This window comes from Myotis nattereri (assembly GCF_964212035.1).
Source record: "Myotis nattereri genome assembly, chromosome: 1".
Taxonomy (NCBI): domain Eukaryota; kingdom Metazoa; phylum Chordata; class Mammalia; order Chiroptera; family Vespertilionidae; genus Myotis; species Myotis nattereri.
The window spans coordinates 160,118,923-160,136,914 of record NC_138075.1 but is presented as its reverse complement, the minus strand read 5'-3'; the positions used below and the strand labels follow the sequence as shown (position 1 = coordinate 160,136,914).

The 17,992-nt window shown below is 48.8% G+C and overlaps 1 protein-coding gene across 1 annotated transcript; it reads right to left on the bottom strand.

Moving 5' to 3' along the window:
- Positions 1 to 1,680: 1,680 nt before the first annotated feature.
- ECHDC3 (enoyl-CoA hydratase domain containing 3) lies at positions 1,681 to 17,553 on the bottom strand. Its single transcript, XM_081085428.1, has 5 exons — positions 17,245 to 17,553; positions 13,556 to 13,677; positions 11,831 to 11,928; positions 9,839 to 10,039; positions 1,681 to 2,620 (listed from the first exon to the last, which is right to left on the bottom strand). Exons 1-5 carry the CDS (start codon positions 17,412 to 17,414, stop codon positions 2,309 to 2,311), a joined length of 903 nt encoding a protein of 300 aa, XP_080941554.1. The 5' UTR covers positions 17,415 to 17,553; the 3' UTR covers positions 1,681 to 2,308.
- Between the last annotated feature and the right edge of the window lie 439 nt (positions 17,554 to 17,992).

The window sequence follows — 17,992 nt, the reverse complement described above, 5'->3', positions numbered from 1 at the left end:
TGTCCCAGTGGAAGGAGGCAGATACATATTAACCCCAAATTTCTATTAGCCTTGGGGCTAATTATATGACATCAGAAGGTAGGTAGCAGAGTTTCACTCTGGATTGTTTATGCACAAGAGACTATTAAGATTTATAGCGAGTCTCTGAGGGCACATCAGTTCATAGGCTGGGAAGGCAGCCCAGAGGCCTCAGGATTTCATGGTTTGAGGGAATCGTGTGACTCACACAGACACTGGAAAGTTAACCTTTGCTTTTCATTTGCCAAATGTGTGAGAAGGCTTTGTTACTTTCTCCAAAGTCGAGAGTTTATAACACCTTCTCTGTGCTGTGTGATCTGGCACTGCCAAAGAGTGACTGCCACAGCAGGCCCCTGGAGAGAGGGTGCAGTAGAGACCTCACTGACAGCACTGTTCTGGCAGCTCCATCCTTCACCACCTACTTTAGAACTGCAGCCAGCTCTTTATTACTTTTGTAGAAAAACTCCATTAGTGGTCTGTCAGTAACTCAAATCCGATGTCCCCTGCACACTAGCAGAGTTCTGTAGCAAGGAGTGCCTGGTCTGTTATTTTGGTTGGAGAGCTGCCATGGAGCAGGAAAGTCACTTCTTTGGGCTGGCCTCCCCATGAGGCAGTGTGGCCAGGAGAAAGCATCCATGGCTTCACCAGGCAGGTAGAGTTTGGAACCCTCACTGTCCTCAGTGTCAGCTGTTTGATCTGGGACCAAGTGGGCCTCAGCTACTCACATGTGAGATGGAGATCACTGTAGGTCCTGCTCCCTGGGTGTGGCGAGGACTGAAGGAGAATGTAGCATGTCAGGTGTCCAGCAGATGGTAGCTTGAATGATCTTTCTGCTCTGGAGGGGCACTCTTAGAACAAGCTCTTCCTTTCCAAGAAAAAACTCTTTTATTAACCTTTCTAAAATTGTTAAAGAAAAAAAAAACCTACACAAAAACATGTCAATCTGAATAGAAACCTGTGAAACCACTAGGGGACATCATACCAAGAAATGCTTGCCCTGAGAGAGAACCACTGGTTAGAGCCACATGTTTCTCGTCTTTGGTTGGTACTAACCACATTTAGGACCCCTTTCTACTCTACGTAAGATAAGCTGGGCAAGCCCTAACCGGTTTGGCTCAGGGGAGAGAGCGTTGGCCTGCGGACTGAAGGATCCTGGGTTTGATTCCGGTCAAGGGCATGTACCTTGGTTGCGGGCACATCCCCGGTGCGGGGGGGGTGGGGGTAGGGTTGCAGGAGGGGGCTGATCAATGTTTCTCTCTCATTGATGTTTCTACCTCTCTATTCCTCTCCCTTCCTCTCTGTAAAAAATCAATAAAATATATTAAAAAAAAAAAAAAGATAAGCTGGGCAAGTTTGAGGACAAGAGATTTAGAACTTTCTTGGGCCTGACTGAACCAGAAGCCAGAAAGTAGCATGTTTAGGTCCTAAGCCAAGCCCTTGCTCAGTTGGGAACTCAACTGCCTGATGCTACTGTGGATTCTCACCAGAAGCTGAGCAGAGTTTGGAAGCATGTCCGGAGCAGGGGATTTTTAGTGGGTAGGACGTGTGTTCTGCATCCTTCCCACCTATCCTGATGTTTTTATCCTCAGGTTGTGCCCAGGGTCCCGGTTTCACAGTAGCTCCAATGGCCAGGACATTCACTACAGAAACATCAGGCACCTACTCTGTGTCCGTAGCACAGGCATACAAGAATGAATTCATTTATTTTTTTCCTCAAACAGCTTATATTCTGGTTAAGAAGATAAAATACCAGTCTCTCTAAATACTTAATATTTTAAAGTCACGTAAGATTATTCCAAGCCATAGGCATGATTCTTTCTCAATAGAACCAAGAAGATGTGCAATGTGGAGACTACCTCATGGAGATTGGAAATGGTTCGTGTGTCTGGGCAACCAGAACTACCTCCACCATACGGGACATTTCTGATAACAGAAGCAGGTTGGCATCCTTCTTTCATGCTTCATTTTATCGTCACCTTCTCCCATGTCGGGGTGGTCCCACACCTAAGGTCCCGTGAAGAAGTGTATCAAAATCCAGGCTTATTACCGCAGCTGACCCAGCACAGGTGCTCACTACCCTTAAATTAGCATCTCCTTTGAATCTCGGTTTCATCCTTTTCCCAGGAACCATGGCTTTGAATATAGACCCCATGCAGTGGGACCATGACTAATGGTACAGAAGCAGTCTCTGCTGTTCCTGTCATGAGGCAGCAGTGGTGGCTGGGGGGGCGGGGAGCATCCTGAGTGCTGCTCACTGGGTCACACTCCCTCCATCCCTGTTCAGGCCGGCTCAGTGTGACCAGACGGGTTTTCTCTTCTGGATGAAGGCTTTGATTCCCTCCTGCCCATCTTGCAGGGCCACATTGTCCACCATGGTCTGGGAGGCCAGGTGGTAGGCCGTTCTAAGGTCCTGGTGCACTTGCTTGTAGAAGGCAGCCTTGCCCAAAGACACCACAGGACGGCTCAAGGAGGCGATCTTCCTTGCGATTCTCATGGTCTCTTCCTCCAGCTGCTCTTCCGGCACCACTCTACTGAGCATCCCATGGAGCAAGGCCTCCTGAGCAGATATGGGTTCCCCGGTGAAAAGCATTTCTAAGGCGACCTGGGGGAGGAAACACGGGCAGTTATTAAGGCACTCTCCTCCTGACCCCCTGCCACCTAGGTCCCACCCTCTCCATTTCACTCTGCGGAGATGGTTGGTGTCCTGACTTCCTGACAACCTGGGCCAGTTCTCAGGAACAGACTGGATCTTTCCAAGAGCAAGGAGAAGGAGGGACTCTCCGTGTCGTCCTGTTCTTTCCCCAAGCTGAACCTCCTGCCCTGCAGAGGCAGGAGATTTGAGCTGCCTCTTTCAAGGGCCACGCACAGGACAGCGGCCACATCTGATGGGATGAAACTAAAAACACCGCAGAGCGAGGCACGTCGCCTTGCACAAGCCAGTGCAGTGAGTGGTTATTTTCCAGAAGAAAAGGATGTTCAGAGAAGCCACCACCTCAGCCTGAGTTGAAAGAGCAGCCTCGTCTCCCAGAGAAGGAGAGGAATGAAAGGAACGTCTTCTAGGGACAGATGGAGGGGCCCAGCATAATGTTAACTTATAAGGAGAGAATGCCCTCTTTCCAGAACCCTCTCCCCCCAGATTTCCGAGGCCCGCGGAAAGGGGGAGTACACCTTTCTCACTCTACAGTTTCCTCAGTTCTGTCCGCCTGCCATACTGTGCCCCAATTCTGTAATTCTACAAAGCTGAGCTTTTTGAAACTAAAATGTGATTTAGAAAAAGGGCTCCCAGATGCACAAGAAACACTGTGCCTCTCTTCTCCCTCTCCCCTTGCTCCCTCTCCTGCGGCCCAGCTGGCATCTTTGCTGTTCCTTGAACACACCAAGTGTGCTGTCACCTCAGTCCTATACTTGCTGTTCCCTTGGACTGCAATGCTGTGTCCCCAGATAGCCTCACGGCCTGTTCCCTCATCTCCTTCAGGTCTCTGCTCACATGTGTCCTCATCAGTGAGGTACTCTATGACAACACCAGCCTATTACAATTGCGATCCAACCTCAGCACGACCCCATTTCTGGCTCTAGTTTAATCCTTTGTACTTTCATCATTTAACAAACCATATACTATACATGTTTGTTTACTAGAGGTCCGGTGCACGAAATTCGTGCAAGGGACTTGGCCCGGACAGCCCCAGCTTCATCTGGAAGGTCATCTGGAAGGATGTCCAGAAGGTTGTTCGGCTGTCTGGTCTAATTAGCATAGTATGCTTTTATTATTATAGATTAGATTATCTCCTTTGCTGGCATGTAAATTTGACTAGGGCAGAGGTTATTTTGTTGTTGTTGTTAATCCTATCCTGAGGATTAATTTTCCATTGCTTTTATTTATTTACTAGAGGCCCAGTGCACGGATCTGTGCACCAGTGGGGTCCCTCAGCCTGGCCTGTGGGGATCAGGCTGAAACCGGCTCTCCAACATCTCCCAAGGGGTCCCAGATTGCGAGAGGGTGCAGGCCAGTCTGAGGGACTCCACCTGTGCACGACTGGGCCGGGGAGGGACCGTGGGAGGGCTCCAGGGAGTGTCTGGCCCATCTTGCCCAATCCCTATCGGCTGGACCCCAGCAGCAAGCTAACTACCAGTCAGAGGGTCTGCCCCCTGGTGGTCAGTGCATGTCATAGCGACTGGTTGAACGATCAAATGAACGGTTGGACACTTAGCATATTAGGTTTTTATTATTTATTTTTTTAAGAAAGGGGCTTGCTTGGTTTCACTTTATCATGCTCTCAGGCTAACCTTGACTGAGGTTGGTGTTCTGTTTTAAATCCTCACCTGAGGATATTTTGAGAGATAGTGGAAGAAAGATGAAAAGACAGAGAAAAATGTGAAAGAAATACATCGACTGGTTGCTTCCTGCATGAGTTCTGACCAGGGCCCAGGCCAGGGAGGTGCATGCAACCGAGGTACGTGCCCTTGACAAGAATCAGACCTGGAATATTTTGGTCTGCAGGCTGACGCTCTATCCACTGAGTCAAACCGGCTCGGGCCATTTTTCCATTGCTTTTAGCTAGAGTGGAAGGTGGCGGGGGGGGGGGGGGGGGGGGGTGTGGCGGCAGCAGGACAACACATTGATGTGAGAAAGACACATCCATTGGTCGCCTCCGACCGGGGTTGGGTAATGAACCTGCAACCCAGGTACGGGCCCTGGACTGGGAATCGAACCCACGACTCTTTGGTGCATGGGTCAACATCTAACCACTGAGCTACGCTGGCCAGGACACGTTTTCTCTTTAGTGTTCTGTCCATTTCTGTGTCTCCAGCATCAGAAGAATGCCTTGCATGTGGCAGACAATCTATTAAATAGTCATCAATGAATGATTTAATGAATGAACGGATGAAGGCAAACAGTACAGCCAAAGTGGCACTATAGTTCTTTAAAGGCTAGGTCAAAGGGGGATACGGCTTCCATCTGGCTCTTTCCCTTGGCAACGCAGACTGAGAACCCAGCTGCCCTGCTCTGAGGAAGCGCAAGCCACACCGCCCAGAGGCTGCACTAAGTGCCTGAGTCCCCGCTGAGAGGCAGCCTCTGCAGCCAGCGTGAGTGAACATGCCTTACACCGACGGTCCCCAGCTGTCACTCCCCCACCCTGAAGTCTCCTAGCTGAGGCCACAGACACTGTGAAGCAGAGATCAGCTTTCCTCACTGACCTCGAGCCCTGTCCGAATTGCAGATTCATGAGCTAAACAAACTGCTGCTGTTCTGAGTCACTAAGAATAGTGGTTACGCAGTGAGAGATAATGGGGACAGTTTATACTATATATAAGACACAGCGCATCAGCACACTCTGCTTACTGTTGAAGTTCCCATGTAGTGGGCCCTGGAAGCTTCCGGTGAGAGAGCATTAGATCTAGCTTCTCAGTCTCAGTGCCATTGTTATCTTTTGGACCAGATAATGTTTTGTTGTGTGGTTTTGTCCTGCGCAGGGTAGCATCCCTGACCTCTGTCCACTGGGTGCCAGCAGTATACCCCACTCCCAATTTGTGATGATCAGAAATAGCGGCAGGCATTACCAAATGTCCCCGGGGCCAAAACTGCTTAGTTTATTTTATTTATTTACTTTTTAATTGATTTTAGAGAGCGGAAGAGGAAGAGGGAGAGGGAGAAGGAGAGGGGGGTGGGAAGAGAGAGAGAGAGAGAGAGAGAGAGACAGACAGACACACACTGATGTATGTGAAGGAAACATTGTTTGGTTGTTTCCCTACCGGGGACCGAACCTGGGGATGTACCCTGACTGGGAATGAATCTGCCACCTTCTGATGCACAGGATGACACCCTAACTGAACCACACCGGCCAGGGCAGCCCCCAGTTTAGAACCACTGATTTAGATGGTTTTAAAATCAAGACTAGATTATGCTTCTGCTATCCTGACATTTCTCTGTCCAGGAGACCAAGGAGGTCTTAACGGGTTTAAAGCTGCTCCTGAAAGACATTTTGGCTGGAACAGGGTCAGGGCCAGAGGCCTGGACAGAGTTCCTGGCCTACCTTTCGCTTCCCAAGTCACCCACGCCTAGCTTATGCCTCTTTCTGGGCCTCAGTTTCCTCACCTGCCTAGTGGGGTAATACCGTTTGGCACCGTGTTGATTTATGGGGACTTTACCCAGGCAGATTAGGTGATGGAGTGGCATTCCCTAAGAAATAGAAAGCCTGCTTATTTTATAGTGCACAAGCAACAATCTTTATTTACTGTTTACTATCCAGTGGGCCCCTGAAACTTCAGGTGAGAGAGAAGAAAATAACTCCTTTTCCCTAATAAACTCTTGTTCATTTTAGGGGTACTTTTTTGGGCCCCCTCACAAGTTGGTGATTTACTACTTCCTCCTCCTGGGCTATTTGCATTAAAAACAATAAAAAGGACTGGAGGCCAACACTCACTCCTAGGGTGGTGGAGCTTGTGTCTGGATGTCCCTGAGGCCACTTGCTAACCACAGATCTTAAGGGAACAATTCAACCCATCTGAGTCTGTTTCCTTATCTGAAAAACAGGAATAAGAACACCATCTCCTGCAGAATGGTTAAGATTAGAGACAATGTATACAGCTTATTCTACAGTGCTGGGCACTCAGTAGCACTAATAAGTGCAGTGGCTATTATTCACATGCTTATTCCAGCTATAAACATGTATGAATCTCTAATGCTGTGTTTTAGGGATCATGGCCCCAGAAAGCAGAGCAGTCTTCCAGATCCTCTCTAGTCACACTGATGACAAGAACCAGCTGGTGGCAGTGGAGGGACTGGGATGCTGGAGGACTCAGAAGGGAATGAAGCTGACAGGATCACCGGGCTAATTTAATTGGCTGGGCAACCAGAGAAATAAGTAAATTAGGAAGCATGTTCTCAAAGGCTAAGGCACCTCTGACAGCCACAGGAATCACTGACAGAGTGCAGATTTTGATGCAGTCGGTCTGAGGGGCTGAGACCTGCATTTCTCCAGGCTCTGGTGAACTGCACACCAGCTGAGGGTCAATGCCTTAACTCTCCTTCCAGCTTGGAAGTTCTACTCTGTTCTAATGAGACAACTGAGAAATCAGATTCTACAGACACACAAGTTACCGTGGGTAAACAGGTGGCAGCAAGTGTTCCTACTGCAGAGAAATGACTGGCTTGGAAGGAGGGGGTTCGGATCTTTCATGTGCCCCACAGGGGTGCCACCCGCTGAAGCACCAGCTCCACATTTCTGAACAAGGCCAGCTCAGATAGGCAAAGGGAGCAGCTGCACCAGGCAGGTTGTTTATATGGTGCAATGAAGACACATTATTTAACTCACACTTTACAATCGTGGAAAATTATTCATGCCCAGGCTCAGTCTGGCTTGAACACAAGGGCTCCAGGCCATCATTTCTGCTCCCAGTGGACCAGCTGCAGCCCTGGTCTCTGGCACAGCTAAGCAGTTTTCCATGGTGACCAGCAGAGGGTACTGGTGACCCATATGTGTGGCCTTAAGCTGCCTGAAAAAGGCCCTGTTTCCCAATTAGGTCAGTTTGCAAAAGCACCTGCTTGCTTCCCTGTGGATGTGCATGGGGACACGTGCCCAACACCCACACAGTTTACAGGCCTGTGTGTGAATGTGTTCCTGTGGGTGCAATCAAGCAATGACAACAGGTAGGTGTGTTTTGTTCAGGTTTAGATCTTTATGAATCCCCAGTTTTCCTCCTAAAGGGGGCCACCCAGGTAAGATCTGTAGTCCCGAAACCTGGCAAAGGCCTTGAGTGCCAACAGGCTTTTCACCCCACTAAATTCCCTTTATCAGTACTGTGATTTCACCTCATTAATACTGACCTGAAACCATATCTCTGCCTTATGCCTCCAAGTAGCTCCACATGCAGGGACATTTCTTACAACTGGAAAAACCCCTGACTAGTGATTCACAGGCCTCCTGGGATCAGGACGGGAGGAGCACAGAGCAGGGATCCAAATGGGACAATACTGGGAATCCTCTCCTGTCTTCTGAGAGGGCCTGGCAATGCCAGAACTTTCTGTGGGAGGACAAAGTACTTTGGTCTTACAACACCCTGCCCTTTAATCTCTCCTGCTGGACAATTATGCAACGTGGTTCTGAGAATTGGGCTTTGTGGGAACTGAAGTCCTGTTTATGCCACATTTTCCTTCTCTTTCTTCTCAAAAACTAATTTAAATTTGACAAATATGATATAATGTTTACGTTTTTAGGACTCAATGATAAGCCTTGATTTTTAAAAGTTTGTTTTAAGAGAGAATGGGTTCTTATCCTGACAGGGCAATCATGATTTACAAGTTTGAAATGCCTTAACATGGTTGAAGATGAACAGTTGCAGATAGGCTAACCAGACAACCACCCTTTAGTATGCAAAAGGCCTTGTGAGTTGATTCGCACAATTATAAGATAGTTTATTAATAAGCTCTGACAGTGTTTTTAATGAACGCATTTTAATTTAATGTACTGGCACAAAGTAGGGAACACACACACACACACACACACACACACACTCACACACTCACCCTACATTTAAAGTCAGTGTGTATCCTGACAGGATGAAACCACCCCCTTGGGCTGAGCACATTTCAGCGAGCTCTGTGTTTGGACAGGACACTTACTGTAGTTGTGGAGCCCACGTTCAGCCAGTTTTCGTGTGTGTGTGTGTGTGTGTGTGTGTGTGTGTGTGCGCGCGCGCGCTGGTAGGTATCTCTATTCAGAACATCAGCAAAAGCACACACCTCTGTAAAAGCTAATGAGGAAGCAGCGTGAAAGAAAGGAGTGCTTCCCTAAATGGCTCTGTCCCTGTGGCTTGATTTCGCCTGGGTCTCGTTTCTTTTGTGCCTCAGGCATATGAAGAACTGCTGACTTTGTAAATGCTAAATGGACATGATATCCTAGAAAGCAATTTAGTTTCCTACTTGCTATACGACAATGTATACGACACCTATGATATGACACCTCTCTGCGGAATGGTTCTGTTCTCACTGAGCCTGTGTGGAGCTCTAGTGTTAAAGGTCTGAAACTGGTATTTGGAATTTCCTTGAAAAATTAAGATGGAAAAGGGACTGGAAGGCAATTTCTCTAGTAATTCTCAAATTACCACCATGAAAAACAAATTTCCAATTGAGAATGAAGATAGATATTTTTTAGAACAAGGAAGCCACTGGTTTCTACTCACAAGATGTTCAATAAATATTGTTTTATGTCTTATAGGAAGGGAGAAAGCTTTGTAAAGAAAATGGATTTAGCAAGGACAAAACAACGTTTACATATGGCTCCTGGGGCAGCTTCAACATGCTGAGCTCAAGATGTTCCATGCTCCTGAAATACAACCATCGTAAAGCTGACACACTCAGTGTAGCAGCTACTTCAGCCCTTTCTAGAATACGAAAGGCTGTCAGCAAACAATCAGCCAGCGACACTCATATCCTAGCCTCTTGGTACTGGCATGTCACCATGCTATTACATGTTATGGACACCTTTTGTGTGCAACAAAACTGTCTCAATTGCATTTCAAATAAGAGTACAAAAAATGTGTGCCTTTATGAAGACAAACAAAAAGATCCAAAAACCTAGCTAGCCACACAGAGGGGCAGGCAACAGTGAAATGCATGATTCACGAAGTGAAGTGCCCTGTGAGGAGCCGCGCATTCCCCCCTGGACAAGAGGCGTTAGAAGGAACACTGCAGCACATCCAGCCAGCTGTGCTTCGTGCAGAACATCCTGATTCAAATGGTACTTTAACAAGCGAATTTGGAACTAGCCCTCCAGTGCGTGCGGGTTACGACTAGAGAGGAGGCTGCAGGGGGTCAGATTACCTTTCTTGGCACTGCTCTCCCCAAGGCCACCCCGGGGGTGGAGCAGAAGAGCCCGATGTTCACACCTGGAGTGGCAAATGAGGACTTGTCACTGGCCACGGCAATGTCACAGCTGGCAACCAGCTGACAGCCAGCAGCGGTGGCCAAGCCGTTCACCATGGCGATCACGGGGACGGGATGATTCTGGATCAGCATCATGACCTGAAGGAGCAAACATAACCAGTTCACATCCATCCAAGAGTGAGGTGCAACGTTCACATTTATTTCATATGACTTTACTGCTTTCAGAGCACTTTTCATCCCCGTTAGTGTATCAGATTCTATGGACAAAGGACAGAAGCAGGCACAAAGAGAACTTGCATTGAATATTGACTGTGGACCAGACTGTGCCATTTGACTCCTGAGAAGCCCAGGAGGAAGGAACACTAGTTACAACCGAGACACAGGCTCAGGGGGAAGGAACTGGCCTAAGGCCACGAGATCCACATGTGGTGGCTGTGGGGTCTGAACGCACATCTGTCTGACTCCCAGCCCCTGGCCTCTTTGAGGCTGCGGTCCCCTCCTCTCCGACTGCTTCCTCAGCAGCCCCACAAAAGAACAAAGCTGATTCTCTCTCTGCGGAATGGTTCTGTTCTCACTGAGCCTGTGTGGAGCTCTAGTGTTAAAGGTCTGAAACTGGTATTTGGAATTTCCTTGAAAAATTAAGATGGAAAAGGGACTGGAAGGCAATTTCTCTAGTAATTCTCAAATTACCACCATGAATATTCTCTCAATTCTATTAAAATGGCAGGGAACACCCTGTCATCTAAATAAATAAAAGCCCAGCCAGTGTGGCTCAGTGGTTGAGTATCAACCTATGAGCCAGGAGGTCACAGTTGGATTCCCGATCAGAGCACATGCCCGGGTTGTGGGCTCGATCCACAGTGTGGGGCATGCAGGAGGCAGCCAATAATTCACCCTGATCATTGATGTTCTCTCTCTCCCTCTCCCTTCCTCTCTGAAAGCAATAAAAACCTATTTTTAAAAATGATAATCTATAATAATAAAAGCATAGCCGGAACCGGTTTGGCTCAGTGGATAGAGCGTCGGCCTGCGGACTGAAAGGTCCCAGGTTCGATTCCGGTGAAGGGCATGTACCTGGGTTGCGGGCACATCCCCAGTGGGAAATGTGCAGGAGGCAGCTGATCGATGTTTCTCTCTCATCGATGTTTCTAACTCTCTATCTCTCTCCCTTCCTCTCTGTAAAAAAATCAATAAAATATATATATAAAAAAAAAAGCATAATATGCTAATTAGACCAGACATCCTTTGGGACGGCCTTCTGGACAAAGCTGGGGCTGCGAGGGAAGCCAGGTCCCAGATGCCTGCTGGCGGCCAGAGGGAAGCCCGGGTCCCCGGTGCCAGAGGGAAGCTGGTGCTGGCAGGCAGGAGAAGGAAGGCCTACTCTTGCATGAATTTCGTGCATCGGGCCTCTAGTAATAAATAAAATTCCTAAAACAGTGCTATTGGTAGAGAGCAGCCAAAAACTTGCTCATGTGATACCATGTTCCCCTCATAAGTCTCCAGAATTTTAAAATGGTTACTGTTATTCCATTTATAAATGTTCTCTCTTTCCCATTAACAGAACTGTTTTAGTTAAAAAATTAAATTATAATCTTGGATTCTCTATAAAGATGTACATTTCTACCCTTTACCTCTTAAGACATATATACCAAGACATACCCATGATGCTGGAGATGGCAGCTATCAATACCAACATATATTTCGCTATCTTTGGCATATCACATATCAAACTATGGTTGCTTTTTAAAAGTCTAAACCAAATTGTTGCTTGGATGAAGGACTCACCAATGGCCACAGAGGTTTTAGTAGTTCTGCAGTTGGTTAGGTCTCACAGATAAAACCTTACCTGTAAACTAGAAGCCTAATCCAATACCTAATGTGTGTAATTATCATTTTCAGGTTTGCAATGCAAGTTGTCCTCTGGCTTACCTCAGAACAGGTTTGAAATACTTCAGTGTGATATTCTGGACCTTGCTCATCCGTCAGTTCCTTTAAATCATGCCCAGAAGAAAATACAGGTCCCTCAGCTGCAAATGGTTCCAATTGAGAAAATAAAATAAAAAGGTGTAAACAGCAGAACTGGGAAGGTCATTTATTTGTAAATTAAATAATTTTAATGAACAACTGTATCACTGCTGTGGACACAGAAAGTTAATGGCCCAATTTGGTAAGAATAATTCCAGTTAACTGGAAAAGTTGTAGCCAGTATTTTGTGATGACAATTCAACATGAGGCACCTGTACTCTGAAAGGTCCGTGGCGGAAACCAATGAGCACGTGCAATTACACATGAGTAACCAAAGCAGATGGACGACTTCTTTCAGAGTTGCCCCTCCAGTCCCACAGTTTTGTTTTTGGACTTGATCTGGCCTAAATTTTTGACTCATGTAGGTCCATCAAAATCCACTGTGTCTTCTGTGGCGACCTTGTCATTTAGTCTACAGACAATGGCCATCCGTGCAGGCTGCAATCAGGAAGGTCAGAGGGTAAAGAGAACCTCTTTATTTTTAAAAAATATATTTTTTTATTGATTAAAGAGAGACAGGGAAAGGGAGAGAGACAGAAACACCAATGATGAGAGAGAATCATTGCTCAGCTGCCTCCTGCACACCCCCTTCTGGGGATTGAGCATAAAAACTTGGCATGTGCCCTTGGCCGGAATGGAACCTGGGACCCTTCAGTCCGCAGGCTGACGCGCTATCCACTGAGCCAAACCAGCTAGGGCGAGAACCTCTTTATTTTTAACATGGGACCTAAGGATGTGGTTTTATTAATGTTAAGATTAATAACAACAAAATGCAATTCCACTGATAAGCTGGTAACACTTTCTCATATTTTCCTTTTGTTGTGACTCTTTTGATGAGCAATATTATTCCCTTTAAACAAGTGAGGGAATTGTGTTGTCTGGAAGTTAACTGTCTTTGTTGCATCTGGGTAACATCCCTGTGGCTGACGAACGATATCTGTCCTATTTCTTTTCAACAGTTGAAAACTTATATTCAACCATAGATAAGGTAACATTCTGAGTATCTGCCTCTAGAAATACTAACCCTTAATTTCTATAGCAACAAAAGTATATCACAGGGTATCATCCATTTTATTTTTCTATGGATGCTTTAAAATGCTGACACTTATATTACTAAGACCATCACCATCATCACTAGATAATTCATTAACAACTTTTACTGGAGAAGAGCAAGGAAAGAAATGAGCAAACTGAAGAAGATTGCAGATGTTGGTTGAAAGTTTGGTAGGAACAGATAAACCAATCAAATGCTTGAGCAGCCTGGTCCCATCGACTTGCTAGGCTACCCAACGGATCAGTGATTAAACTCATCTTATCCGGTCCATGAGGAAACCAATTATCTGATTTCAATGGGAATGCTATGTATCTGACAAAAAGGAAAGATATTTTCCCTGCACAGTAATCTTTGCTATAATTTCCAGTTAACAGTGTTAGGGAAAAACAGTGTCAACAACGAAAAAAAGTTAGTGTTAGGACCAAGCCCTCCAAATACACAATAGTTTTTCATAATGAATGTTCTTGTAAAGGAGCTTCCAAACAATTCTCCCATTAACTGAGGGACTGCCCCAGTCAACAAAAGAATTTTGAGAGAAGTCTTCAGCACCCTGAGGAGGGATATCAGAGAAGTACCTGAAATGATAATGACTTTCAGATCTGTGCTTTCAGCTTCATGAAGAATGTCCCTTTGGAGAGATTTCAGCATTGCCAGTGACAGCGCATTCCTCCTCTTTGGATTGCTCAAGACAATGTTCCTGCGAAGAACATTTGATAATTACTGGGTCATGCACCAGTCAAACAAGTGAGGACCCCTGCATTTCCTTCTAATTTGGGAGCTATTTTTAAAACACCAGAAAAGAGAACTGCTGGTGCTTAGAGGCAACTGAGATGGTCTGTCAACTCAGTTACGGCTAAGTCAAAACAAGGAGACGTCCGGAAATGCAGGCTGCGTTTTCTCCCTCTTCCCTCGATTTGTTTCTTTTTCAGATTTGCTGTCAGAAACATTGCTGTCAGCACCAAAAGGGCAAGTCAAAGTCGTTCCAAAATCATTGCCGCCCATACCTAGAGGCTGCGCAGTTTGTAAGACGGCGGCAGGAGCCAGAGGAATCTGACACACGGTGCCACCTTCAACTTCTTCCCATTGTTCCTCAGAAATAAATTAGGTTAGGAAAAGAACCAAGAACCTGCCCCCATCTCCTCCTACCCACCGCACCGAAGAGGCAGCCAAGGTGCAGCTGCCCATACACACATATGACAGCATTCTTCCATTTCTTATAGTGGCATCCTATAATTCTGCACAATAATTCATGCTGCCTGAACATGGGATGGTATGTGAAGAACAAAAGGACAGAACCATACAGCAAGAGGGCTCTTTTGGACGTGTTATCTCACTGGAAGCTGGCATTCAGAGGCCTGCTCACTATTTTAAGTATGCTGATTCGCCTGTATTGTCATCGTACTGCCCATACACAGAAATGTCTTATTTTTGCTGTTATAAGGGACAAGCAAACCAAACACCAGATTATTAATATATGTTTTATATGTTTCCCATCAGCCTCCACCCACATTTTTTCAGCCTTCCTCATTCTTTTTCGAATCTGATATTCCTACTGCTATGTGTCAACTTGGATTCTCCATAAATAGCCTCCTTTGCCACTGTTTTCTGGGAAACGACTTTGATGACTGAATCTCAGTGTAATACCCTTTTCTTTGGAATACCATTTCCATTTTGCTGCCACCTTTAGATGGCTGTGATATTCATCATTGTTTCTCATGTGCATGCTGTCTCCTAAGTACAAAAATGACTTGCAGCTGATATGCGGATAGACTTTGAAACCTGTATTTGGGGGTGGAGGGTTGTGGGGGTGGGGGGAGTGACCTGGAGATGGTGGTGACAGAATTGCTGATAAACCTTCCAGTAAAATAATGGATGCGCCTGCTGAAGCATACTCATAAAGCTGCCATCCTATCCATGACAGGCGCTTAATTAAAAGCCTAAGGCCTCAGGCAAAATTGTGTAAAAGGATGCCAGTGCTTCATGGCAGTGTCTGTGCAGATGGGTCTCATTAACCCTTTGGCCTGCGTATGACACACCCTTTGAGCGTGCTCTAAGCTGCTGAGTTCACTTTTCAACCAGTGTCATGAGCCAGGCTTCCTGCCCCTGTTCCTGCCACTCCACTAACACTATTCGCACCCAAGGGCTCCTAATCGTCTGAGCCGGACCCAGGGGCCACCTGGATCATGCTCTCCTTCTGGAAACGCCTGCCTCCTCTCCTGGCTTTTTAGTCCTTCTCTGCTTTTTCCATGGGCTCCTGGTCTCTCTGCTAACATCTAAATGCCAGCCACCTTCAGAGCTCCTGCTCGTGCCTAGAGCATACCCAATTCATAGCTGGCCCTCATCTACTGCCGAGAGGAACAGCTTTGAAAAGGAACACTGCAAGCTTGTCTGGGCTGCTCGAGCTCACCTACTTAGTTACACAGTGCTGCTCCCATGCTGGATTTGGGGGCCTCCTTCCTACTGAGCAATTCCCAGCATTTACGATAGGTTGTTCTTCTCTATCTCCCTTCCTGATTCGTGTTTAACTCTGGAGAACTCAACCAGGCCTCCTTTCACAACCGGGCTGCCATGCCACAAGTCAGGCTCCTGACCAGATGGAACCAAATTTGCAGAAGCAGAAGTGCCTTTGAAGATGGGCAGGACGGGGCCCCTGCCTGGTCCTGCACTTTGGAACCCGGTGCTCTGGGCCTCCTCCCAGCTCTGCCCATCCAGGGGAGCAGGACACCACTAGGATAATGGGAAGTGCTCGCCTGGAATCACCTCCCCCTTCCAAACCTTGCTGCCCTTACCTGAGACCCTGGAGTTCCCTGGCTGTGCAGTGGCACCCCTAGGTCCTGGGACTGACCAAGAGGAGTTGTCTGTGGGGAGTGAGAGGACAGAGAGGGCATGTGGATGGGGTGTCTACAGGTTTATGGGCCAAGCCTCTGGAAGAGCAGCGGGAAGGAGGGGTGAAGAGGCCGGAGTGGTGAGCAGAAGCTGGGAAGAAAAAGAAAAACTGCCGGTCAGCAGCTGGCTCTCCACTGTGGGGGGACTCCTAGGAGCCTGAGGGTTGTAAATTCAAACATGACCTTCCAGGTTTTATGAAGTACTACTTGTCAGGGCAGGAGAAGAAAACACATTTAGCAGTTAGTGTGTGACTTTTAAATACTTAGATATGCTAAATGGGCCTATCAGGGGGTCCTTGACTGGCCAGGCAAATGTCAGGCTGAGGCCTGGATGGGGCTTGAGGCCCTGCAACCTTGACCTCATGGTGCGGCTTGCACTGTGCACAGGGGTGTTTTTAAGGGGCTTGCACTGTGCACAGGGGTGTTTTTAAGGGGCTTGCACTGTGCACAGGGGTGGTTTTAAGGGGCTTGGACTGTGCACAGGGGTGGTTTTAAGGGGCTTGCACTGTGTGCACAGGGGTGTTTTTAAGGGGCTTGCACTGTGCACAGGGGTGGTTTTAAGGGGCTTGCACTGTGCACAGGGGTGTTTTTAAGGGGCTTGCACTGTGTGCACAGGGGTGGTTTTAAGGGGCTTGCACTGTGCACAGGGGTGGTTTTAAGGTGCTTGCACTGTGCACAGGGGTGGTTTTAAGGGGCTTGCACTGTGTGCACAGGGGTGTTTTTAAGGGGCTTGCACTGTGCACAGGGGTGGTTTTAAGGGGCTTGCACTGTGTGCACAGGGGTGTTTTTAAGGGGCTTGCACTGTGCACAGGGGTGGTTTTAAGGGGCTTGCACTGTGCACAGGGATGGTTTTAAGGGGCTTGCACTGTGCACAGGGGTGGTTTTAAAGGGCTTGGGCCCGTGGAGACAAAGGGCAGGGCTCGGGACGGTGTGTCCTTCACTGTTTACCGACTGGGCACTTCTGGGTGCGGGCCAAGCAGCGGCTCTGCCAGGCCTCCCCCGGCCTTCAGGCAGGGCTTTCTCAGGGGCGCGCGGCGGGGGCACCGGCAGAGCTGCCCACCCGAGCCCGCGGGTCTGAGGGTTCGGGGCCGTCGAGGCAGTCCCACTTGAGATCCTCCTGTGGGTCCTGCAGGGTCCCAAACGCCCCTGCGCCCAGGCAGGGGCTCCTTTAAGCCCCGCATCCGCGATTCCTTCGGAGACGGGTAACGGGGGTCCAGGGCGGAGGGCGGCGCCGCCACCGACCGAGCCCGCGTGGGACCCCGCGTGGGGTGGCGGGCTCTCGCGTGGGGTGGCGGGCGGCCTCTGCCCAGCTCTCTCCCGCCAGCCCGGCCCACCCGGGAACAGCCCCGCACGCCTGCAGCCCGCGCCCCGCCGCTGACCTGATGCCGTCCCGCTGCCGCGAGCTCGTGAGTCGCGACCCCGGCTCCGGCTGCCCGGCCCCGGCCGGCCCTCCACTGCAGAAGCCGGCGGCGAGCGGAACGCACCGGCCGTGCCGGAGCCAGTCGGGCACCTTGGCCCTGAAGGCCCGCAAGCCCGCGGCGGCGGCCATGGGGTCTGAGACGCGCTCCGAGGCCGCAGGTGCGGGGCTCCAGCAGTGGGAAGATCCGGCTCGGAAGTCCCAGGCCCGGGTCCGGACCGACTCCCCAGGCCGGATCCCTCCGCCGCCCCGCCCCTCGGGCCGTCACTCCACAGCCCGGTCCCCCGCGGGCCCGCCCTGGCCCCGCCCACCTCGCCGCCCGGCCCCTGGGGCCCCGCCCCTGACCCCTCCCCTCCTGACCGTCCCCGCCGCGGTTCACCTCCAGCTTCCTGGTCCCTCCCCGCCTTCCACTCTTCCGGACACTGGCTCCCGGCCCCCGAAAGGATCAGGCCAGGCCAACCTGCCCGCGATCTGTCTCTACGATTGATTTGTTTGCCTTGCAAGGCTAGATAAAGAGGTGAGGCGTGGGTAGGTCTGTTCCTTGCTGCACCAACACCAAGAATGTGGTGGTTTGCCTAGATTAGAAAAATAAATGTTACCAGGTGGTGAGTGGTGTGACTTATGGACCTCACTTTGCTACCTCACTTTTCACACTGACTTTTGCAAGAATAGCAATTGTACAAAAGCATACGACAATGGGGCCATTGAGA